Source organism: Pezoporus flaviventris, unplaced genomic scaffold (genome assembly GCF_033815535.1).
Source record: "Pezoporus flaviventris isolate CSIRO_AGI_PZ_B2104156 unplaced genomic scaffold, CSIRO_AGI_Pfla_v1 ptg000055l, whole genome shotgun sequence".
Taxonomy (NCBI): Eukaryota; Metazoa; Chordata; class Aves; order Psittaciformes; family Psittacidae; genus Pezoporus; species Pezoporus flaviventris.
Genome location: NW_026892603.1, coordinates 1,390,894 through 1,407,015, shown reverse-complemented (window position 1 = coordinate 1,407,015; position 16,122 = coordinate 1,390,894). Strand labels below are relative to the sequence as shown.

At 37.3% G+C, this 16,122-nt stretch overlaps 1 protein-coding gene and 1 long non-coding RNA gene across 5 annotated transcripts in view; one reads left to right on the top strand and one right to left on the bottom strand.

The window, feature by feature from the left end:
• Positions 1-1,419: 1,419 nt before the first annotated feature.
• On the bottom strand, positions 1,420-5,408 carry LOC133277410 (uncharacterized). Its single transcript, XR_009746193.1, has 2 exons — positions 3,952-5,408; positions 1,420-2,201 (listed from the first exon to the last, which is right to left on the bottom strand). It is a non-coding gene; the product is annotated as an uncharacterized LOC133277410 (long non-coding RNA).
• A 10,451-nt stretch (positions 5,409-15,859) lies between these two features.
• Positions 15,860-16,122, top strand: part of ITGB8 (integrin subunit beta 8) — a 45,947-nt gene continuing 45,684 nt past the window's right edge. Inside the window, exon 1 of one of the 4 annotated variants that reach the window (XM_061469186.1) lies at positions 15,860-15,975. In XM_061469186.1, coding sequence (XP_061325170.1) covers positions 15,968-15,975 — 8 coding nt within the window. In that variant the 5' untranslated portion in view covers positions 15,860-15,967. Of the gene's footprint in view, positions 15,976-16,091; positions 16,108-16,122 lie in introns of those variants that run through there. The other 3 variants (XM_061469191.1, XM_061469187.1, XM_061469190.1) reach the window with 3 other exon arrangements.

Sequence of the window (16,122 nt, the reverse complement as noted above, 5' to 3'; positions counted from 1 at the left end):
TGGTTCATCTCCATAGCAACATGTTTGTTCCTATGGAGAATCTGGATGAATAATTTCAAATTGAGCCTGAAATTTTTAAAACAAGATTTCTGTTCTCTATAAAATAATTATGGACAAAAGCACTTTTAAAAACCCTCAGAAAATAAACATAATTTTGTCCTTGTTTCTTTTACCATGCCCTAGACATAGTTAGCTATGAACAAGCTTTTGATCTCTCTTTCCCGTGATGTTCAGACTGGGAGCAGGCTTATCCACATGACTTCAGCATCTGTTATAAAATCTGGTGGGAAATTTTTCATTCCAATTTCAATGGCTCACTGTATTCACTAATTATGTTGTTATATACACACATTCCAAGTTTTCCCTCAGAACCTGCTATCTTTGCTTTAAAAAACCCCAACAAACAAAAATCTCATGAGGAGAGTGGTGAAAAGACCAGGGCAAGATGACTTTAAGATGACTTTCAAAATAACATGGGTCATTTTAGAAGTGGTCTTTAAATTATAAACAGTATAACTTCCTGATTGTATCTGTATCTGTCTTTGATCTCAGGGAAAGATTCTATGGCTGAGAACTCTTTATGGCTACAAGATAACAGTGTTAAAAAATAGTTGTTTTTCTTTTTAAAAAAAAAAAGAGAGAGAAGGTATTTCCATCAGAACATACAGGAAAAGAAAATAAAGAAAGAGAAAATTATCTCTAATTATATAGTACATTTTTTATCATGAGTTTTCATAGATAGGTACATCTTTTAACTCTAGTAGTAAATTGATCCAGCTAGTTTTTCATTCAAATTATTCCAGGAATTCTCATGGAATTGCCAATTTTTTCTGGCCAATATGAGCTGTCCTGCATTGCACAATAGGTCTAAGACTGAAAATCCCACATACAGACTGGCATAAAAGGAAGGACCCTTTTGTTTAATTGCTCAGATAGTGTCAGCCTGTTGAATCCAGCTCAGATAATACTACTCATCCAACTCACCAGAATTACTGCTGTGAAGTTCGAAAAATTCTGCAATATTTTAAGGCAGACGCAGCATCTGCGTCATCTGGAAGTAATGAAGCTTTCATTCTCTATGCCAGCTATTCAAGTCTTATATCTGATACTCAAAAAGTTTTCACATATGGTCCATTCCAACCTGTTCTTTTTCTGCTTCCCCTGGATTTGTATTTTTTTTAGGCATTTCTCATACGCCTACTTTAAGATCTTTAAATAGGTGGAATATTCTGGTGAAAGTAATGAATACTTTTATTCTGCTTCCAAATTCTTTCCCAGTGGTGCCAAATGCACATTAGACCTGGCACACCCATAGTTTGAAAAGAATCATAAATTTAAGAAGCAAAATATGGACCTGTTTTATATAATAGTGAGTCACTTCTGCATTTTAATCATACACTACAGACAATAAAAGAGAAATGGAGTGTCAATGATTTAATTGGCAGTAATAGGCAAAGGCTGTGTAGAGACAGCAGTATCTCTTTTAATTATAAAAACATGTTCTTTTATGGGATAGGTGCCCTGCCATCAGCCGATGGAGACAACTTTAAAATTCTACATGGCTTAAATAAACAGCACATACAATTATGGAAGTGGTTTCTAAATATCATTCGAAAAATATCCTTGACATAAGAGTAACTGAGAAATAGCTACTGAAGAAAGATGGTATCATTCATTTTGAGTAAAAGTATCAAAAGAAAGAAATACGTTCCTATTCCACAAAATGAAAAAATAAATAAGAAATTAAGCAGTATCTGTGATGATTTATTGTTAATCTAAATTATTAATTTAGATCATTATTTAGATTATTTAGACAACCTTTTCTAGATCAACTAGAGAAAAAAAAAAGAAGAAAAAGGAAACATAGAAAAGTGTGGCAGCTTTATCTGGCACCAAGATTGGATTTCTGTAAGAAAAAATCCCATGTAGCATATGTGGCTTTTATCATTGTAATGTGTGTACTGAACTAGTCAACCATCTTCAGATTTCAACTTGCAATCCACTTGATTTCAGGGGGAACTAGAGGGAAAATCAGCTCCTGCCTGAATCAAATGTCCAAAATCGTGTTGCTCTGTTTTGAGGTACACTGAATTCCAGGCCATTTTTGAAAATTTTGGTTCAGTGTATAGCAGACTATATTCATTTGAAGAGTCCACTCTTATTTGTAAATCAGTACTTCTGCTTGAGAAATCTATGGACACCTGCAGAAGGAAAGAAGAGCATGTTCATCAGAATTAAATGTACTGAAGACAAATTATATTATTACTCAGATTCATGCAGTTTTAGTGTTTTCTGTCCTAAAAATCAAGCTGATAAATATATCCTGCAGTATAACATCTGTGTACCATCTCACAGTGAAAATTATGGGCATTCATCAACTCTGTGGAATATAAATTAAAAAAAACCAAGAGTGTGAAGTACTGAAAGATTGTTTTTATGTCACATGAATAAAAGGGAGAATTAAAAAGGAAGTCAGGAATAAAAAACACTGAAATGTGAGAAGAAAAAACAACAGCGTAATTTCAATAAATTCAAGTGATCAGCAAATCTCATATGCAGTTTTTTAAAAGCTCATGGATAGATACTTCAGTGAGTTATTAAAAGGCTAAAACCCTTTTCCTGACAAAGGAATATACGGAGAGTAGCCATCTAATAGCAAATAGACATGGATAAATTACCTTTACCCTTTAAATCCAAAGACTCTCTAAGCGTGTGGAGACACCATAGGAAGCCCCTGAGAACACTCTAGGTGTTTTGGATCACATAACAACTAAGTGATTTTTAACTGTGGTTATGCTGGAATATGTGTCTTTCTAAAGGTTGTATGAGAATACGTCAGGTAAAAGTTAAACAGTGTAAGCTGATCAAAAAAAGAACCTTATTACTATTTATTAGTCTTTGGTACTGTATATATTTTATATAGCCTCATCTCATTCTAAACAAACGCTACACTTTCCTCATGAAGGACACGGTGGGGTGTCATGTTAGAACAGGTTGTTTTATATATATCTATGTTAAACAATGCTAGGCCAGATAAAAATGCTTTGCACTTGGAAGAAAATAAGGAAATACCGAAGGTGTTTTAAAACTTGTAGAAGGCAATTACTGTTCTTCCACATACAAAAGTTTTACTTTTAAAAATTAAGAATAGTTTTACAGAGCTGAAATAAGGGCATAATATACTATACCATGCAAGAGACAGACAGACATTCACACCCACCAAAATAGTAAACCAGAAGTTAGGGCACAGGCCCAGAATTTGAAGTTTGTTAATATAGAGAGTGCGTTAACTAATACAGCAGCTTTTCCATCTTGAGTTGAGGAACTTGTCTCCAGGACAATGTATCTAAGCCTATGTATTGCCAGAAAATATACATGACTTTTTGCTGGCCTTATGGATAATGAATTAAGAGCATGTTATCAACTACTAGGATAAGACCTAGCTAACTTGGGATAATATTAACAATCAGAAATAGTGCTTTCTGTGGAGCATCCATAAGGAATTGAATACAACACAGACACTACAAGATGAATTAGCCAAATGTAAATTTGTATGAACTGGAAAAAAACCCTTCAGACTTCTCTTTAAAGCTTCTTCATCCCTTCTTAGCTTTAGCACAGTCTTCTATGAAACGTCCTTATCCAACATTCAAAATCATCTTGTTAGCAGCATGGTCTTAAGGGATGAACATTAATTATAACATTTACATTTCACGCTAAACATAGAAACACTCATTCACATAAAATAAAATCCTTCACATGCACCCTTATATATACACACAGAGAGATTTTACATGACAGATGCAGAAAAAAGACATAACAATGTGTTAACAAAATAACAAAGTTACCTAAATACAAATTATCCCCCTGACAGCATTCCCTAAACTCTATCCGTTGCATTGAGTAGGATCATGCAGTGCTTACTGAGCAGCTCTTCCTGAAAAAGCTTACCTGGAAATGTAAATGTAATTTCTGCTTTTTCTACTTCATCACCTGCTCTGTGGCTCTGGCCTTCTGTTGTGTTTCTGTTTAGAGAGTAAAAATACTTCTGCTTTGGTGTTTCTCCCCATTTAATGCTGTTGCATAGCAGGGTATGGGTGTTGCATAATTGAAAAGCCTTGGCCACGTAAAATGTGGCTGTCAGCCGCGGTTGCTAAGAAACTACAACTTAACTGCTTTCAAATACAATTTTACTAAAGTGCAATTACCCACACCTGCTATTGTTATTTATATGAGCTGATGAGTAATTCCTTCTTCACCATACTGGACACGTCCTCTCTTAGCTCCCATTGCACTAAGCTCCTTTCCGGCAACTTGTGAGATCATTTCTCATCTTACTCAAACAAACATTTTAAACCACCCCCATATCCCAGATATTTCCCAGGCAGGGAAGTGTGTCACAAAACATCTCCATGTGGCTCAGCACAAGACAGTGGATAAATGCCCAGCTGGTCAGTGTCACTTACAAAACCAGTGTCACGAGACAGAGCCTCCAAAGAAAATTTACACCAAGAGAGACTGCAAAGCTGAATAGGAGGTGATGGGCATTTTTTAATTGGAAAAAAAATATGTTTATGCAGTAATAAATTATTTAACAAAAAAAGTAAGTAGATCATTTAGTAACTCAGCTTTTAGTAAGCCAGCCTCCTATGTTTTGTTAGATGAACAAACAAAATGCCAGTAATAAGGAATATACATGCAAGAGGAGTGGGTGTCTCCTGACTGGAAAACTTTTGTCTTTATCTTTTTTATCATGTAAACATCTATTGGTGCCTCTTGAATAACAAGGGCATCTTTTATAGTATCTTGGCTATATTCCACATCAGCACAGACCATTCTGTTTCCTAAGTAATTTCAACCATGTGAATTAGATGCCTTATTCTTTCTTTGCTTCCTGGAGGTGAATGCAGACATCTTGTAGCTAGTCAAGTAGGAACTTGATGAGAGGAAGCTTTAGCCAGATGATGGGAGTGAATAATTAAAAAGCAAAGAATTTGTAAAGCATGTCTGCCCTTTTCTACCCCATGGGAGGTGAACTAGTATGCAGCAACAAAGGAGAGGAAGGGGATACAACCTTAATAAGAAAATCAGGGCACCTCTCCACAGGTGGGAAAGGCCAGGCTCAGTTACTTGTTCCTTTCACTCTGCTTCTGCTCAGAGCTAACTAGACAAAAACCAACAAACAGGCTCTGCAGGGAGGCAGATGTACTAGCTCTAGTCCAAGTGTGTGTTAAACAGCTGGAAGTCTTCTGGAGAGACCCTTGCTTGTACCTGAAGATTCAGAAATAGTGGAAATGGTACTTACATATGGCTTCAGTCATTTACATGGGTTCACACAAAATAGAGAATGTGAAAACAGAGAAAGGAAAGGGAGAAAAACTGCATCTTACCTAATAAATACCTACACACTAAGACAGACCTGACACATTCACAAACACTGTGAAAAGAAGTTATATATATTCTAATGCAAATCTTGATGTAAACCAATTTTGTTAGTCATTGAACCATTAGTCATTTAAGTTAAAGTACTTGATTTTTAACATTTGGTGTGCAATCAGGGTACAAGTATTTGTCTCACTGCTGAACTTGGATGTTTGTTCTGCACGTGTGTAAGTTCCTGGCACCACAACGTTCAATACTTCAGCCTATCTGTACGATGATGAGATGATGCATGCTGCATGAGAATGCAGAGGTGGACAACATGATTTGTAGCTGCTTGTGATTGCTAATGACAAAGAAAAATTTGGGAACAGTATAATAAACAGATGAGGTTATTTGTAAATCTCTCATTTTCTGGTTTTCACTTCCCAAATACATAATAAAATGTGGCTATATTTTCTTGCATGAAAATGACAGTAAGTATTTTAAAAAGTAAATTCTATACCAAAAGGTATCATTGCGCAGCTATTTGTAAAAACAAAGATGCATTTTCTTGCCTAAAAGAAAATCTCTGGAGTCTACAGTTTCTTTCAAATAGTTTTACCTTCATTGCCAAATATTTTGATATTTTTAGATGACTTAATAACACATTGTAAGGATATATTTCAGCAGAATTTCAACATGGCTACTACATAATTGCAGCAAACTAACCTCGGGATTTTGACAAGTCCATTCTTTTTTCTTTTACATAACATCACAAAGCTCTGTTTTAGAGTGGCATGGGGATAACAAGCCTGAATTACAATCTCTGAAGATATCATTTGAATGACCATCTTTAGGCATGAAGCCTTCCACAGCATGCCCCAAATTGCCCAGGAGACTTGTTGAGGCATTACAGTGCCAGAGGAGGTGCGTGTCAGGGGACCACCAAATGTTTCCAACCTCCTCCCAGGTCCAGACACACATTATCATTCATGTTCTGAATAAAACATGAAAGCATTATATTGAATGACATTTTTCTAACAAATGTATCAATAGAGATATGATGTTAGTTAAGCTTTAGGGTGTGCTTTTAAAAGTATTTTGAAAGAAACAGAGGGTGGCAGAGGTCCACAGAGGTTCCAGGTGCATTTCTGTATATCCAGACATATCCAGCTTTTTAGAAATTGTTTTACCTGTGTGAAATTTCTTCTGCTTTACTTCTGGATGGATTAGAAATTCATTTGTCATCATACCCTCTTTGCCACCTGAAGCAGAGACCATAAACCACACAACCAATAAATCTACGATTCAAACTGTAGCCCTTGGCTGCCACCTAAAGGTTTTGTATACTTCTTTAGAGGGGTACCATCAGACTCTGTTCCACTGTTTGGAATGGAAAAATACTTGCCTAGTATTGTTACAGACAGCTTCTACATTCCCTGTTACTGAGAGAGATTAAAGGGAGGGGACAAAATTGCTCTGGAAAAAAAAAAAAAAAGGGAGAGGAAAACCCAAAACATATTAAGCCAAGGGTGCTCCAGAAAGAGCAATTCCTTCTTTCTGCCTACCCTTTGGACTTGAAAGCCAATGAAAAACCTAGGGGAAAAATTAGTATATGTTACTTGCAGAAGGGGCCAGTATGCCCAGCCAGTGTTTGAGTAATTCAACAGGAGCTGCAGAAAGGTTGTGTAGGTCTTATGCTCTCCACTGTGGAGAGATTGCTCTCTCTAAGCACTCTTCACAATTCAAGCTACTTGAGAATATCAGGAGCTCAGATGGCAAAGAAAATCCTGGCCACTGACTCCTTTTTGCACCAGCAGGCAGAATTCTGCCTCAACTCTCTAGCTAGCTACAACTTTCATTTATTTTCATCAATTAACTCAAAATCATTGCTTCTTATTCACCGTGTCTGTACTAGGTAGGCAATTTACAGGTATTTTGGATCTATTATAAAATGTTCTATTTCAATTAGCTATCAGTTTTACACAGTGAAATCGTATGTTGGGAAAACTTTTTCTAATGTATGTATCTAGAATTCATAACATTATGATAGCAAATTATACATTTTTCTCCTTATACAAGTGGATCTCATAAAAACTTTCTGGTTGGCTATAGAATACAGAATGAGGATCTGAATAAGGAGAAAAAGAGTGATCTGAAGTGATATGGCCACAAAACCAGAGAATCAACCTATAATTTGAAATGAAGTTGTACTCAATTATTAGTGTTAGAGTAACAGAATTGCACAAGCTCTTTATCTTTTCCATGATATGTTCATCATATATGTCTTACATTCTGGAGCACAAAAAGCAATCAACAGGACAAATTAATTAGGAGATATTCCAAGAGAGAAGAAACTATACTATCATAGGCTCAAAGAATTTCTGGATAACAAAGAACTGTATTTCTGCTTTGGTTTTGCAGTTTAATCCTGATTTACACATCCAGCTCCATTTTCACTCTCCACAGGATCTGTTCTGGTTTATTTTTGGTTTACCCTCTCCTCCTACAGGAATGATACCTCTCATGTTCTTAAAGGGAAGTGGACTGACCAACTGACAACGATGCACCAAAAAATAAACCAAGAGTCTACAGAGAACTAGTGGTTTCCACCCACACATGGGAAGAAGCTTAGTGAAAGCAGCATTTTGGCCCACATTGTGAAAATGAAGACAAGTAATCAGTAAACTCATAACTGTGTGTTTTCAAGCTGTGATCATAGTGTATTTGCAGTATTCTCTGGGAGACAGTTAATGGTTAAGAGCAAAAGAACTAGTTGTTCTCTTTTGTCCTTTTGAGTAGTCCATGTGTCTGTGTCTTCTGTGGCACACAGTTATATTCAAGTTTACTACCTTGAACAGATCTCTTTGAGATCATAACCTTCCATGGCAGCTATTACTATGATGGTTTGTGCATAGGTAAGGTGCATGCCCCTGTTATTTGTACCGCTTACAGTGCTGGCTGTTCTCTCTTTTACTTCAGTCTTGCACCTGTATTTCTCTTCTGAGTATAGTGAAATTTCAGTTTAATTTGATGTTTCAGAGACAGCCAGGACACAGCTCTTACAAATTAACAATTTTACATTCCATTTTCTTCCAAGTACAAGTTATACTGTTTTGTTACTTACCTGTAGAAATCTGGACACTTAGAAGACTGATAGAACTTAAATTGAGAAAGAATTATAACAATCATCTTTTCTGACCCCCCATGTTATATACGCTATACAACTTCACCCAGCAATTTCTCCAGTAACCTTAATACTTCTGTGTGATATATAGTTTGTCTTCTATGCAATCATTGGGTCTTGAATTAAAGACCACCCATGATGAAAAATGGTGCCAAAGAAGAAGTCTAATCAGAAGCATTTTTTTCAAACACAGTTAGGCTTACTAAATTATTTTGCAACCTTTATTTCCCCTCACCTTCCAGTGTTCTTTAGTGTGTCATGTCACACAAGTATTATTTGCCAGTACAGTATTTCATTAACTAAATTTTAAAGGAACAAATTTCTAGTTTGGCTGTAGCTTAATTATGTAAAATATTTTCCATTTGAGATAAAAAGATAAGGTCTGGCAAATCCTAAGGTAGCTGTGTACTCTTATCAAGTACATGCTTACAGTGTGACCTTAATTTTGGTCCTCAGTTCATTCTGACTCCTTAAATACCATTGAACTATTCCATTACTTCTAGACTGCTTTAACTCAGGCTAGAAGTGTCTGTTCCAAACGAAGTGATGTCTGCTCCTTAGCAATACAGAAATCCCATAGTTCCTCGCATGCCTTACCCTGACTTCAGTTAACAGTTAGTACCAGATGCTTCAGCAAAGGTAGAAATCATCTTTAAAGGACTGCATCATTATGTGGCTGGAGGAAAATTTCTCTGCAGCCCCAGACAGTGGTTGATTCTTGTTCTGAAGCATGAAAGCCTACCTTCGTTGTGAACTTTTATCCTGGCTAGTGTAAAGGCACATAAAATTTGTATAAGTATCTAATCTGTTTTTAAATCCTACAAAGTTCTTATCTGGAGCCACGGAATTCCACAAGTTACTTATACATTATTTTTAAAAGAATCTTATTTTATTATAGCATAAAGGAAAAATTAATGCCTACAGCTTTACTGGATCCTGGAATTAGACAAGAGAAGGTTTATTTATATGAATAAAAAAAAAAAAATCAGAAATGGGGATATCTTTCAGAAGTAGGGATGAACTCATGTGAGGTGCTGCCCAAGCATACATGCTCCTATGCCAAAATGATAACAATCAAAGAATAAGCAGAATGTGAGGAGACATATATATAGACACATATTTGAAACAGTTACAAAAATCAGTAAGTAATGGGGGTTTTATTATTTCTAAATGTCCCCATCTGCCTCCATTCTTTCTCAATTTCACCATTAAATATTTCTTGATTTATTTTAGCTGTCACATTAGCAGTGAATCTTGAGCAGCAATCTGGTGAGAAAGGAGAGGGAATATACCCCAGAGAGAACATCCTGGCTGTAATGGGCACACCATCTTTCAAGACTGAGGACAAGAGCAGATGAAATCCAATCAGACAGGCTCAAAACCTTCGATAATTCTGGAAAACATACCTTTCCTGTCCCTGTTCCCCCCCCCCCCCCCCCACTTCCCCGACTCTGCCATGTGCACCCAGAGTTTGCCTGTGGGATTTTTCAACCCATGCACTAGATTGAGCAGCTCAGCCACGGACAGGAGAAATTATTTGTACTCATCAATCACCCAGTTACAAACTTCTGCATTTAACTGTAGAATACTTCTGAGCCTGATCTGTAGAGTATATACTGTGCTAAAAATAAACTTTAATTTCTATTAATCAATACTTGTGCTCTTTCTAAAACCACAATTTCGCTTTCCCTTTCAACCTCTAACACTTAAATTTCTCGGGAGGAACTTTAAGTCCAAAAAAATACTTCCTGATATTTCTCCACTACATGCTACCTTTTTCTTTCTACCAGCTCCTTGTAAAACATTACATAGGAAACATCAGGGAAATATGAGTGAGCTAACGATGACAGGGGCTTACCTGGGAATTTTCTCTGAAAACTTTCCAAAATGTTGTCAGGCCTGCTGTATTATTATGGAATATTTCATCTTCCCCTTTGGTAACCCAGTATCTTAAATCCTGGGGTCAGAGAAGGGGTAAAATCATCATGGAAAGAGGATGAGGGAGAAATTGCAGTGCTGCTTGAAATAGCCGTAGAAGCAGCAATCATGACCTTAGAACTCCATTAGGGAAGTGAGAGAAGCAGAGAGGGGGTAGATGGGGAAAAAAAAAGACCCGTAAAGTATCATCTGAGGATCCATCGAAAGTGACTGATGGAAGAAAATAATTAAAAAAAAAAAAACATGAGAAGAATTAAAAAAATAAATCAGGTGAGGATGGAGGCAGATTGAGAGTAATAAAAAATAAAAAATAAAAAGGAGGAAAACCTAACTTTTGAGGAAGAAAAGAATTTAAAAAACCTGATGTGAAACACAGTCACTTGATTGGCACCTAAGCCGGCTCTCAGCGGTAGCTGGAGATTGCACACTTTTCTCAAGTACCAGGAAGAAAGGTAGGAGATAGGCAATAAGAACAGAAGGAAAAGGTGGAGGTAAAAAAAAGAAAAACACACAGAGTGCCAGTGTATTATGGATAGTTTCAGCTTGCAATAATAAAAAAAAAAAAAACATAAAAAAGTGCATGACTGTTGCTGAACTTCACAGAGGTTTTGCTCATCTGTAGAAAAGAAAATGCTACTTGTTTATGTTCACAAATGTTCTTTGAAATCAATATTTTCAGAGGATTTCAGCAGCCTTAGTGTCTGTGGATCTACACCTACATCTATCAAGAGGAAACCTGGCCTTCACCCATCCTCCACGGAGCTGGAAAACCACACAGTGAGCATCAAAATTGTAATGACTGGTTTGGTGTGGGCTGCAGTCCCTTGTGAATATAAAACTAAGTAAAATGATATGCTCTTCGCACTCTGTTATTCACTGAAGGAAAACAGGAAAGACAGCAACACAAGGTCTGGTCTACAGTCCCTCAGGCAAAAGTTCCACTGAAATAAGGTTAACGAAATAACTTATCAGGCCTACTGCTCTTCTATCCTTCTCCTTCCAGAAATCAAGATGCAGTGTCTGTAAATCTGTGATATAATATCTAGAAAATATCAATGACTGCATTTAGAAGAACCCCAGGTAAATTTTGTAAAGACAGACTGCAGGGGAGCTCTTGTGTCTGAAGTCAGAAAAGATCTCAAAGCATACCACAGGTTTATTTGTCAGAAGGAAGAAAACACTTCCATCTGAAATACGAGTTCCGTCACATGAAAAATCATAGTGGAAGTACTGAAAAATCCTACTGAAGAGTGTTATTTAAAACTCTGCAAGTGACAACAATTAAAATGTTCTTCTTTCAGGATACATCTGTTCAACTGTATATACTGCAGGGTTTCTTTCAGTAAATACTTCCAGAAAGAGCATTTCAATAAACAACCCTATGCTTTGACGACTTGTTATAATACATGCTTTTATGCTTTTGAGCATCTTATTTGAATTACACAGATAATTTCTTATGCTTGTTTGTCTCTAGAAAAATCATCCTAGTTTTTCTTAAACAGAGGACAAGGACACCTTCACTGAGGCCACCTCAATGCTAATTTACAGATCAGCTGTCTGAAATACAGATGCCCTAGGAAACGAGTGCCTGTATAGAGCTTAAAGCATTGGTTTTGACCTAGTAAACCCTAAACAGACTGATACCTTCTTACCTGAGAAGCCACTGCTGCCTCTGTGTCAACTGCGTGCTAACCGTTTTGGTTCAGAGTCCATCTGTACTGCAATATTTCTTCTCACAAAGCTGTGAAATGTCTCAGGTTTATTCTTATAACACTTTCTCAGTGGGCTTCTGGCAAGCACTAAAGCACAGAAGATCAAGATCTAGGATTTCTAGGGGACTATATATATTTTTAATACACAAATTTTGGAATACAATTGGTGTATAAGAAAGGAAGAGAAGTGCACTGCTGAGTTTTGCAATTAATTCTCTACAGGAAAGCAGAATAGATGGAATATTGCTGGCACTTAGACCAGGGCGGGGGGGAACATCATTTTATATTTAAACCCATTCAAATAAATTGTGAATAAAAAGAAGACACAGTTTACACAAGTCACTAGGCTGAGTGTATGGAAAATAGAAGGTGTTATTCCACCCGTCTCTGCATAACATTGGCCAAACTGTTAGTGTTAAGAAGGTAAAAGCAAGAAGAAATGTTGTCTGATTGTTTCATGCAGACCTACTGAAGTCACTGAAGTTACAAACCCAAACAAGATTTGTGAGCCCATAGGAAATGCCCTTGTGAAATCAATGGAAGCCTTCATGAAAAACTCTTAAACAGAGTATCAGCCATTTGGGATTATTGTTTTTCCTCAAAATGCACCATTTTTTCTTTGTGCCTTGCGCATTGGAAATATCAGTAACTGGTAACTATGGTAGTCATTAATGAAAAAAAATAATGAAAAATACTATTTTGGGAAGTAAATATTCTATTTTGAAAGCTGACATTGCCAGTTTTCACTGTGAGAACTGAGCCCATAAATGAGAAACAAAGAAGATAGTTGCAATATCTTTTATGGAAATACATCATAACTTTGTAAAAATTACAAAGTTACATTTTTTCAAAAATTTTGTGTATTGCATCAGGCAGTTGGAATTTTATATAGATTTTTACTGGATATAAAAACCAGCATATATGGGTTGTTCATAATCTGCACTGCTGAGGGAGAGGCCTATAACTCTTTGGTAATCTGTTTCTTGGGAACAGCTATTGAATTTGAATTGTTCCATCGCTTTAAATTGATGGATTATGAAAGATTTGCAAAATACATTGACTGCTTTATCTGAAACAGATGCAGTTTAGATTCAACTGTTGTATAAAAAAAAGAACCCCAGCTATAGCAAATGCAATTGTATCTGACAGACAAGAATGTGATCCTTTTACTTAGTTATATAGCAAAGAAATACAATTTACATGTCAGTGGGATCAAATGAAGCCACCAAATCCAAAACAATTACTGTTCTCGAGCAATGCTTTACATTATTAAAATAGGGAAGTTGAAGGAAAGTGCAATTAAGTATACCAAAATGCTTTCTGTGGGGATGAAAGATGCTAAGTAATCATGTAACAAGCTAATGAACCCATAACACATTTTTTATTTAAAAAAATAAGTTCTGTTATTAGAAGTTGCAAAACACCAACAATCTGGCAGTGTTCAAGGCCAGGTTGCACAGAGCCCTCGTCAACATGGCCTAGTGTGAAGCATTCCTGCCCATGGCAGGGGGGTTGGAACTAGATGATCTTAAGGTCCTTTCCAACCCTAAATATTCTATGAATCTATGATTCCCTTTGCAATCTTACTTTGGACTCTCCCCCCATGAAATGGCACATCAAAGATGGTAGGGTGTGTTCAACCAAAAAAGGAACATGTGTTTTGTAAGAAATTCTGTGGGGTTTCTGACCAGCTCTACCCTCTTCGCAAATGCAACATTTTCAAAACTTACCTGAAAAGGGAGGCTATCACCAACACTGCAATAGACAATTATATTTTGTTTTCAATAAGGCAAATGTAAATACTAGAAAGAAACCATAGTGATAACACTTCAGAAAATTTGGTATTCATGTAATGAAAGAACAGAGAATTATATGATTTCCACCATAAAAATCCAGAGTAAGGTTGGAAAAAGACCCCCTGAGGCCCAGCTAGCCCAGTGTTTTGGGGTCAGGCTGCTTGGGAACTTGTTCAGCTGTTTCAGATATATCCAAGGACAGAAATTCCACAACCACATTACTCCAAGAATGCATGGCTCTGTAGATAGGACAATGGAGTGAGACTTAAATCTATTTCCGGTGGTCTTAAATAACTTGTTACAAGTCTTTTATGTGACCTTCAGCTTCTCCACTTGCAAAACTAGCAGAATTATTCAAATCTGTATGATGTTCTTTGAGATGCAACTTATTGCATTATAAACACTGTGTAAACAACAATATACTCAAAGATGTTATCGCTGCAAAGTAAATATTTTTAAGTCTTTGGATTTCACTAGGGAAGGTATGAAACAAATAGGGAGAAACTGCATTTTACATAAACCATCAGACCACTTTCAACAACAGCTACAGCAGCCTCAACTCATAGAGGCCTCAACTATTGTTAACTTCAGCTCTTGGTTTCTTTGTTACTGCTGATACTGGTGACTTTTACTGCTCAGGGTACGTAGTTCTCACCCTAGACTGGCATCCTTTTCATCATGTTCTCAACGTTTAAATTAATGACTAGTGTGTTCATTTTGGTTATCCTCAGATTTTATAAGAAAATCACCAATTTATTTTTCTTTCATGTTAGACTGTAGGTCTAACATGAAAGAAACATTCTGCCCAGAATGCTGAATCCTTGGGTGGCATTCTCATCAGTTGTACTGCACGTAAGGACTCTATTTCCCTGTTCGTTATGGTGAACAGCCTATGCTTAGAAATGCATCAACACTACTTAGACTATGAAGGTGAAAATCCCAAAGCAGAGAGATCTCTGTTTCAGCAACTTCTGCTTCCGCTGGGATTTTGTTTAAAGATAATTTCTTTAATTCTTCATGTCTCATCCTGGACGTTTTTTTTGCAGATACATGTGAATCACCATGACTTTGCAACATTGTGACTGAGGGGACAGATATTACAATGTTAAATTCAGGATTAAGTTGAATTTAGTTCCACCTGTCAGAAGTGTATCTCATTTCAAAGGAGAGTACCCAGCTGAGGTCTCACAGGATACATAGCTCACCTATTACACAGCTTGAAATTATGATCTCTGAAATCAAAGAGCTTTTAGGTCACAAATGCCACAAGATTTGGAGTCATGCAATGCTACCCTTTCCTACTGCCACCACTGCTTTCTCACATCCCATATCCCCATCTGGGCTGTGGCCACTTCAGGAATGACATTCAAACGTCTGAAATGGGGGATTTCTCCAAGATGAAGCAGAAGGGTGATACAGAGATTAAAAGCTCCCAGGAGTATGAGTGTAGGTAGGACTCACACTCCATGTGGGTGGCTCTACTGCCATCTCTTCCTCAGTGACCTCGAGCAAACACAGTGTACATTCAGTTTCTGACCTTTTGCATGCAGATGATAAATCGTCCTTAGCTCTGTGAGACTTAGCACAGGATCAGAAAATACTTCAGCAGCCTTTCATCCATGAAGACTGAAACAGCACAGTATTTACACTGGTTGTGTTTGCATGACTTGTGCTGTACCCCGCACTGGCAGACTCGAACAGCTCGTTGAAACACTATTTTGGGAACCTGCATGCACTGACCTCTGCTCGATTGTATGGGGAATGAGGCTGTGGCATGGTGATGGCTAATGTAAATAGCCCAGCCCGGTGACAGGACGAGGTGCTCAGGCGCGTTTCACCTGCCGGTAAAACTCTGCCGAGGCCGAAGAAAGATAACAAACCGAAGGGCAGGGGAGTTAGGGATCAGCGCTGGGCTGGGCCGTGCTGGCGGGCAGGAGAACGCACCTAGGCCTGGCGGGGCTTTCCTGGCCCGCATGGCGAGGTACTTTCCGCCCTGCAGCAAGCACAGTTAACCTTTGCGTTACTCCCACTTCGTCCCAAAGGGTGGAAACTCCGAGCAGAAAATACTCGGGCAGGGCGATAGGAGCGATAAAAGGAGGGAAGGTATTTTTAGGTAACTTGAGGTAAC